This window comes from Phycodurus eques, chromosome 10 (assembly GCF_024500275.1).
Source record: "Phycodurus eques isolate BA_2022a chromosome 10, UOR_Pequ_1.1, whole genome shotgun sequence".
In the NCBI taxonomy this organism is placed as follows: domain Eukaryota; kingdom Metazoa; phylum Chordata; class Actinopteri; order Syngnathiformes; family Syngnathidae; genus Phycodurus; species Phycodurus eques.
The window spans coordinates 19018239-19027960 of NC_084534.1; the positions used below are offsets into that span (position 1 = coordinate 19018239).

At 41.4% G+C, this 9722-nt stretch overlaps 1 protein-coding gene across 1 annotated transcript; it reads left to right on the forward strand.

Moving 5' to 3' along the window:
- The first annotated feature begins 260 nt into the window (after window positions 1-260).
- park7 (parkinson protein 7) lies at window positions 261-8150 on the forward strand. Its single transcript, XM_061687780.1, has 7 exons — window positions 261-452; window positions 911-1012; window positions 1092-1151; window positions 1699-1768; window positions 4724-4810; window positions 6569-6769; window positions 7937-8150. Exons 1-6 carry the CDS (start codon window positions 363-365, stop codon window positions 6727-6729), a joined length of 570 nt encoding a protein of 189 aa, XP_061543764.1. The 5' UTR covers window positions 261-362; the 3' UTR covers window positions 6730-6769; window positions 7937-8150.
- The last annotated feature ends 1572 nt before the right edge of the window (window positions 8151-9722 follow it).

Below are 9722 nucleotides of genomic sequence, written 5' to 3' on the forward strand. Positions count from 1 at the left end.
TTTTTATTTTTACTCATTAACCGTGAATTTTACAGACAGATTTTACGAATTAAATGCTATTCTAATACAAAATTAACGCTACTTCCGTGTCCCAACGAAGCTAGACAGTCATAGAGAGTATCTTAAAATTACTCCTAGACACCATGTTACGATAATTTTGTGTACAACTAAAACTAGATCCACTTGGCTAGAAGTTGACTTTATTACAAGGGGAAGAGGGAGAAGGAAAAAACGATCACGTTGCAGTCGCTGGGGGGCGATAGAGTGTCAGAGACGAGCAAGTCAGTCTGGAGCTAACTGCGCACGGAAGTTAAATTCCTTCCCTTGCTTCTCTTTGCACCTGACGAGCTGCTCACTCAGTCATGGCCGCTAAGAGAGCCTTGGTCATCCTGTCGAAGGGTGCAGAGGAGATGGAGACCGTTATCCCGGTGGACATCATGCGAAGAGCCGGGGTTTGTGACTTTGTCCTGACAAGCTAGCAAGCTAGCACTCTTCTTGTGGATGTTTCCCCAATTATGCCGTGGCTTAGGCTGTCGCAACAACTGAGCAACTAATGCACCGATTTGAAAGTTTTGTCGCCTGTACACATATATTTTAAGCGTAAATGCCACAGTTTACAGTGTCGAGCGCTTTTTATAATCGTCCGCTACGACGGTCAAGCTAAAATGTCAAAGGTGAGCGACGTGCTGGAGCCATTTTAGGATTGTCAAAATAAAAACTTCAGATACTATCCATCTACTATGATAATGTCACTTGTAATAATGCCGCAGAGTCAGTGTATGCCACGTACTGTAACATGGGCATGTACTGCAACAATGCCATGAAGTTGCTGTATGCCAAATACTGTAACACGAATGCCACGACAGCCAGTGTGGTACCATTTGATGACGTCTCCACAATATCATTGCAGATTGCAGTGACAGTGGCGGGGCTGACTGGTAAAGAGCCGGTGCAGTGCAGCAGAAATGTCCTGATCTGTCCCGATGCAAGCTTGGAGGACGCCAGAAAACAGGTTGGACTGAGCGTTTTGCTTCAAGGTAAACAATGTGGTGACCTTGAAACCTAGTGAACCTTTGTGATTTCTATCTCAGGGCCCCTATGATGTGGTTCTTCTTCCAGGGGGAATGCCAGGGGCGCAGAACTTGGCGGAGGTGAGAAATCTACAGAGCATATTCATATTAACTTACTTGGGCAAAGTTTTGATTGCCGTTTTTACAGATCGGCATTTGAAATCTAAGCCTAAAAGAACATAACTGATGTACATGATAACAAAAAAATATATATATCCATCTTGTGCTCCTTGTCGATGATGGAACCTCTGATGTTGTACCATTCGTACCATTACACTTGTTCTTAAACGCACCACTTAGGCAAACTAAACCTCACTTCATGCTTGTTGTGGATCGACGACTAAAGCCAGCCGATGACAAACATCCAAGGGAGGGAGCAATTGTACCCCAAATGCAGATGATAAACTATTTAAGAATTATACCTAACAACAACACCAATAGGTCACCAGATGGCACCCAAGTAATTATTTTATTGCTCTCGCCTGAGCACAAAAACAGCAAATAGCAGAGGATAGGTTAAAAAAAAAACCCGCAAATATGTGAATGCTGAATTCACTGTACAACATGTTCTGCCTCTGACTCACTGTGCATCTGCTTCCTCCCCCCTCCCGCTCTCTCTCTCTCTCAGTCTCCTGCTGTGAGTGAAGTACTGAAGGACCAAGATGGCAGGAAAGGCCTTATTGCGGCCATCTGTGCAGGTGCAGTGAACAAAAAAAGCTGACAAAAGTTTCTCTTGTACTCACACATTCTAGATGTGACTCAAATAAAAACAGCATGCTGCTTTTTGTATCTGCCTCAACAGTTTGTCGCAGGATTTAAAATCCTTACAAAATCCTCTTTGATTATCAAATTGGTTGAATACCTTATGAATCAAATCAAGCCATCTACCTTTGTTGGCTATATTAATTTCAATATAACCCAATTTAGGTTGTGCATCGTGAACTGGATGACAGGATTTAAACAGGATGTCTGGATACTTAACTAATTCACTGCCAACCGAGTTATGCATACTGCCAGCCATTTTAGACCATTGTAACTGATTCTTCAAGACTCAGAATGTTGTGTTCTGTGACAATATACAGTGGGAGGAAATAGTGTTTTGTCATAAAAGTCAGATTTTCATCTATATCACAAGAATAAACAGTCTGCTTAAACCAGTGGTGGTAATATTTATTTATTTTTGGGCGGAGCGGGAGACGGGGCACACCACACCCCACCCTGTCGATGATCAACTTCCGATCAGTTTTGTTAATGTGTCTGTCAAATTATAATGGAAAAAAAAAAATCAGCAAGTATATCAATGAGGCTTCAAAATGGTGAAGAAATGACACAATGTCTCAGCTTTCAGACGTTTGCGTGTCCACAAAAACAAGACCCATGAAACTTTCACCTGTTAATCAAATACATGCCTGCCTTCCCGATGCGGTGCACACGCTGTCACAGGCTGCAGAGGGTCAGCCTGCGAACCGGCGCAATTGCCGGTCATTGCGCTGGGAGCTCAGAGATATTTTTCCCCTCCTTTCGCTTTGGTTGAAATTGAGCGGGTTGTTGGCGAAATTGTGACTGCCCGTGGCGCACTCTGAAGCGGCCACAGCAGAGTGACGCACCGGTCACACTGCATGATTTTATTTTCCTCCTCCCCCTCCTCTCTGCACCTCACCCCACCCAAACATTCCAGACAACTAAGAAAAACTGTTTAACGCTATAGCTCAACAATTCAGGACTAAATCGTCCACAGTCCAAGCACGTTTTCAGCACTTAGTCATTTGCCGCCATCTTAGCATCTATAGGCAATTAAAAACCCTTTTAAGGGGGGGGGGCAGACATAATTCACAGTTTTTCGCTCTTCGAAGCTGGGCTCGGTCCCTATCACCCACGAATTGCGGGGATTCACTGTACAATGTCAACGCAAGCTTGATGTCATCAAAATACACCGATTGGTTATGTTGCATCGGCCCAAACAACACAAATACACATTAAAAGAGCACCCACTGTAAATGTAATCTACAGCAAAGTTACAGAGAATTAAATATGGTCTGAATAAAAGTACATTAGAGGTGTGACTGTCGATTTATTATATAAACAAAATAAGTACAGATGGCAGCCTTGTTAAAATCAAAAGAGGTAGTAAGCGTCAGCCCAGGCCTACAATGTAACGTGTAATATTTGTGTTATGTGTTATTGTTTACCTCCATGTTGTCACTGCCTGGTGTGGATGCTTGTGGAGACTTGTGTGCAATTTGGGCATTTGCGCATGCGGGTTTGTCCATCTGTGTAAACAAATCTATATTAGATATGGTATGTGTCACTTGAAATGTACATGGAGATAGACAGTCCAAAAAATGGATGTAGGCATTAAATCAGAATTGGGCCTTGGACCAGCAGTGTAAATCCAGCCTTAAATGCTCCTCAGCCAACTAATGGAGTTTTGGAACTATATGAAACCTTTTGGTATCTAAGATGCTATGATATTTTCTTAACTGGCTGTCCTTTAATGTAAAGACCTATTACTTGACTTGTGCTGAGAGAAAGAGGACACTGAAAGGACGTTATGACAAAGGACCACAGTCACTAAGATGGCAAAGTGGATTGAAGGGTGTCCTAGAAAATGGTCGAGACACACACAGGAATTGGCAGTTTAATGAAGCTGCCAGTAAGAGGGTCCCTTGCTGGCATGTGGTCCTCACTTTAACTTTTTATTTTTTGCGTGTGACTGATGATCTGTGCATGCATAAAATTTCATAAAACGTGTGCGATCAGTGTGATGATTATCTCTAATGTCTGCCTTTGGGTCAGACTGCTGTAATACGAGCCGGTTGCAGTCTGCAGTTCTGCAAGAGGAAAGTGTAATAATTAGACTGCATGGGAAGCCCGCCAAGGGGCATAATCAATAACTTTCTATTTATTAACAGTTTTCGATGAGCTCACTGCAGTGCTTGGCCTTTGCCAAAGTTAATGCAGCAGCATTCAGTGTCTTCGACCACTCCCTTTCCCTCCAGCATACCCTAGTGAGGATAAGCGGTGTGGAAAATTGATGGATAGATGTCTCATTATTGTGCATTGTCTCAGGGCAGAAACTGTAAATAATGTTTCTGTGTATTCCAAACAGTGATATTCTTGAGCAGTGATTCTCAGCTGGTGGGTGGGGACCCAAAAGTGGGTCACGGAGCCATGTTTGGTGGGTCGCGAACATGTAGTAAAAACATTGATAGCATAATTCAGACTGTTAAAACTGTTACAGTTGCTTTGGTCTGCAGCCTTCATTTCCTAAAAAGAAGACAAACTATCAATGTTGAACGTTCTTGAAAAGAAGCTAACTGCCTGTACAGTTAATGGTTTGATGAGCCTAGAACAGATTCATTTACTTCACAGAATTTCTAATGGGTAACATTGTTTTGAAATTTTAACAATGTTGGAATTCAATCAGTGTCACGGATTGGATTGTGTTTAACTTTGGAGTTTTGACTGTATTTGCATTTTTTAAATCAGTACTTTCTGATTTTATATGGTTCGCCTAGCCTGCAAGCTTTATCCAAATGGCATTAGGATGAAGCAATGGACTGACGCACGTAACACAAATGGCCGATGAGTCATTTTACGACAGGACAGCACTAATGAACCCCTAAACAGCTTTGCTTCCCCTCCTGCCGCAGGTCCGACTGCTCTTCTGGCGCATGGCATCGGCTACGGTAGCACTGTGACCACACATCCAGCTATGAAGGACAAGATGATGGCTGGAGGTGAGATAAAAATCAACAAACATAATTCCAAGTGGTTAAAAAAAGGGCAGCTAGTGAGGTTCATCTTTTGCTGCAGGATCTAATGCTGTGCTCAACAAAACTGGGTAAACTGGGAAATTGGAAAAGTGCTGTAATACCTTCGAAGGGGCAAATAGATTAGTATCAGCAAGGAGCCATAGTCTGATGTGGCACAAGAGTGGTGGCACACACAAAAATGCAATAATACCACTTTTCCACTGCACAGTATCGACTTGACTCTTGTGCATTGGGTGGTCGGCTTTCCAACACACCACATTGAATGCATCAGTCAGAACAGGACACATTAGCGACAACAATGGAGGAGAACCACTGTTTCATGTATTCACTTCTCGCCATCGGTCTGTTGGTAAAAACACTAATTTTATAGAAAAGGATAGGCAGGAAGGAAACATAGCTGCAGCAAAATGGAGACTGGAGTATACCACGGCAGGGTCCAGAGCAAAGGCGTTTTTCTCATTCTTAGCTAAATGTTACAATGAGGTGGCATTGGCCAACCTGCTCAATGGTGTGCAGTGTTTTACATCACCCTTACGATATAAGCTTGGCACACATGGAAAGGCTCGATTATTGGATTTCTTTGAAATATTATCCTGAGCGATTATCCTGTGGTATGGGGCGACGGATTTACAAGTCAAATATCCATGTTAACTGGGAGGGCTGGCAGTCAGTCTTAAGAGTATTTTTTTCCTCCCAATCTGCTCTGAAAAAGCGGCTGACAGTCGTAAATATTAAACCTGTTCAATAATTAGGATCACAAATTCTTGCGTGTGTGTCGTCAACTCCAAGTTGAGCAGGGCCCTGGACTCCATGATTGTGACGAGGAATGGAACGATAGCCAATTAGGGGTGAAAAAATTCTGGTAAATTTCTGGAAAGTGTCCAAGAAATTTAATAATACTATGCCAAGATAAGATGCGGAATAACAAGCATAGATATAAACATTATTTTTTGTCATAAGAAGACATTCATACAAACTAACACAATTAAAAAGCATGACATTTCAACAGATTTATTTGTAAGTAGAACTTCATCAAGTTTTAATCTTTTTATTGAACAATCATTTCTTTCATTGAAGAACAAACACATGGATGTTGCGTTAAATTTTACTCATCCCCCTGGCAGAACCCATTCAAAAATGAACACAAATGCACCCCCAATCCAAAAATACCAGCAAAGTCTCAGTTAAAATGTTAAACTAAGCAAATAAAAAAAAGCCTTGTCCCTCAAGCTTCTCAAACCTAGCCGTTCCATTTTGCCAGACCCTTTCAGGCAATAGTCAATTGCATGAACATCTGGTTGTTTTAATCAGATTATGTGGGGAAAAAAATATTTTACCCAACTTTATTTAAGTTCCTTATTAACATCCAACCTTCCGTTTTGTAAATCCCTGGTTTATTCATGTTATTTCCAATTTTTTAATTCACATGACAAAATTTCCAACTTCGATAATTCCCTGGAATTTTGCAACCTAATCCTGAATACAGTATAATGATAAGAATAATGATTTTTAAAGAACAGCAGGTGGTGCTTTCATGCAGGTAAACCCTATGGACCACTCAGAGGTGATCTCTTGCGTGATTTTGACAGAACACACTCGTAAGAAACTAGGTCAGTTGCATTGGCGTGTGCCCACCCTTGCACTGTGGTGGTCTCCAGGCCTTCGCAGCCTGTTGCACAAGGCTCTCCCTTCATCAAGTATTGCTCTTTTGTCTGTTTTTAGATCACTATAAATATTCTGAGGCTCGAGTGCAGAAGGATGGCCATTACATCACCAGCCGTGGGCCCGGAACCAGTTTCGAATTCGCCCTGACTATCGTAGAGGAGCTTCTGGGGGCTGAGGTTGCCGCTCAAGTCAAGGCTCCGCTCGTTATGAAAGAGTAACTGTAGCCGCTTCACAGCTGCTCACGGGCCGCAACTTTAGGTACGCCCACGCAATACAGTACAAGCGCTAGCACAAAATTCTGTCTTTGCAAATACATCCATCCATCCATCAATTGTCGATATCACTGTACCTGTTCAGGGTCACTGGGAGTTGGAGTCTGTCCTAGCTGACATCAGACGAAAGGCTGACTACAACATACACTACTCAACAGTCAATCACAGGGCACATATCGAGACAGACAACCATTCACGCTCAAATTCACACCATCAGTGAGTTGTAACTGAACCCACGCTCCCTGCAGGGAAGTCGGGCAAATGAACCACAACACCATCAGCTAAAAGATACAAGAATGCCCAATTTAAATCGCTTATTCATTTGACAATTGTATGGTGGTTGTAGTTAGCAGTGACGCAGAGCTGTTCTGCATCTCACTGAGAGGTATCTGTTAGAATTTATCCCTCCTATGCAGCTAATTTAGGTAACAGAGAGATGCGATACCACTCTTAGTTAGATGCAATTGTACACTACTGCAAAATACAACCACAGAAATAAAGAGATGTATTTGTAAAGCCAGAATTTCTTGCATTTGCCCCATTAGATCCGGGGAAACTTTTGGCAATCCAATTCTTAAAATAGTACAATAATCCCTCACATTCAAGGTTTACTATTTGCAAATTCACCTATTCATGTTTTTCCGGAGCATATTCCCAGCTTTTTGTGTGCTTTCTGAAACACTCTACAATGCCACAAGATGCTGCCAACGCCCTGTCTGAATAGGAATTGGTCTCATGGAAATGCAGTATATTGAAGTAATACATCTTCACTGAGAGACTAGCCTTGTATGTTGGGGGACGCGCTAAATTTTAGCCTGGATTGTTAGTGGGAGGTACAGAGATTCTTCGCCTTTTGTCCATGTACGTGTGCAATTTTGTTGCATTTTTGGGAAATCAATATACAAGCCATTTATTTTTAAGAGTAAAGTTGTAAAATCAGTTTAAAATATTTTGTGATCATAGTTATTTATATATATATATATATATATATATATATATACAGTTTAAACTATTAAAATTGACAATAATAAAGATTTTAAGGGGGTTGTCAAATACTTGAGACTAGTGGGGATTACTGTACAACTTTAGGGGAAGTGTATAAGAAGCTTGGAGTTCCTCATAATCATTTCATTTTTTTTTCTCATTAATTTAGTACAACTGTTGGAGGACTTCCCAAAAACTGAAATGGCCGCTAAGGGGAAAACAATCTCCAGATGTACCCAATGATGTGGTCAGTGAGTGAAGAGTGCTCCTCCTTCATTTGCACTTGAAACCAGCCTCGATTGTCCTTTCAACATGAACTTCAATGTAACTAATCACTGCACAGCATTTTTGAATAACCCACAATAAACTCAATGTTACAATAATTTGTTCCACATTACTCATTCGAGTCAATACAGAATTTGAGGAATTTTTTTTTTTGGGGCCCTCCGTGAAATTTCAAATAAACCATGCACAAAATACAGAAACAAGTAAATTATAGTTGTCATGAGTCAAAACAATGTAAGTGTACCTGATGTAAAATTGAATTTAATTTTGTTTTTATAGCCCTTAATTTCACTGCCAGCTCTCCCGTTTAAAACCGATATTTTACTTCTATAGCTGTCAATGGCAATGAATGAGTTAACGCTTTCACTGCCATTGACAAGTCGCAAAATGCTTCACAGTAACTAATACAAACTACAACATATTCAATAAATTATGTATAATGCATATATATATATATATATATATATATATATATATATATATATATAAATAATATAATCCAACAAAACAGCCATATTCATTCATTGATTCATCTTCTGTTCCGCTTATCCTCACTAGGGTTGTGGGCGTGCTGGAGTCTATCCCTAGAGGCGGGGTACACCCTGAACTGGTCACCAGCCAATCACAGGGCACATATAAACAAACTACCATTCGACCTCAAATTCACACCTACGGGCAATTTAGAGTCTTCAATTAACCTACCATGCATGTTTTTGGGATGTGGGAGAAAACCCAGGCAGGCACGGGGAGAACATACAAACTCCACACAGGCGGGGCCGGATTTGAACCCCGGTCCTCAGAACTGTGAGGCAGATGTGCTAACCAGTCGGTCACCGTGCCGCAAAACAGCCATTTAACTTTTAATTAAGTATCACAAGCTTACAGCATTTTTCATTTGATAACATCCCATGGTCGTAACGTCCATAAAATCTTAAATATTGGGGCAATTGTTCTGATATTTTCAGAGGTTGAAGTGGGCATAAGACGAGATGTCCACATAAATCTTGGTGACGATTGACTGCGGTTTTCGGACAATAAACGTCGGTAAGCATTTTAGACGAACCGGTTGTAAGGACAGTTTTGGACATAAAGTGACAATTAACCTTTTTTACGTTAAGCGTTTTAGACGATCCCGCTACAACAAATGACTCTGAGCAGAAATGACATCATCAAGCTAATTGCTCATGAGTAGATCCAAGGTAAATCTCTCTATTTTACTCATAAAACGTGTACAGTTGATGGTTGAACTGGATGAATCCAATTATATCATTATTACCTCTTTGAGTTGGAAACAAAAATATGAAATTAAATGTAAAAAATATTGGTGCCTAATATGTCCTACAATTCTAGAATGACTCACTTCTGACTTGACTTTTTGTTAAGCAACATTTAAACAATTTCCCTGTGCACACTGGAGGTCAGTGCGCCTTGAGTTCTGTGTTGACTGCATTATTGGCCCACTGGCTGTTGACGCCTAAATATAGGCTGCAGAACGCAACGTATTGTGGGGCACCACTGACGAACGCGGGAAGCGGAATCCGAATAGACTGACGTGTGAGCCCGACCAATCGCGAGCCTCGTTAAGGTTGCAGTCGGGCTGCCACTGGCCAATGACCGCTCGCCCGCAGCCTTAACGGGGCGGGGCTCTTCTCCACGCGTGGTAGTTGTGT

Excerpts from the sequence above, each read along its gene's own strand:
- park7 (XM_061687780.1), top strand. The coding sequence starts at position 363 with ATGGCCGCTAAGAGAGCCTTGGTCATCCTGTCGAAGGGTGCAGAGGAG. Across the intron at positions 1,769-4,723 it reads TATTGCGGCCATCTGTGCAG|GTCCGACTGCTCTTCTGGCG; the intron begins GTGCAGTGAACA and ends CTCCTGCCGCAG. Across the intron at positions 4,811-6,568 it reads GGACAAGATGATGGCTGGAG|ATCACTATAAATATTCTGAG; the intron begins GTGAGATAAAAA and ends GTCTGTTTTTAG.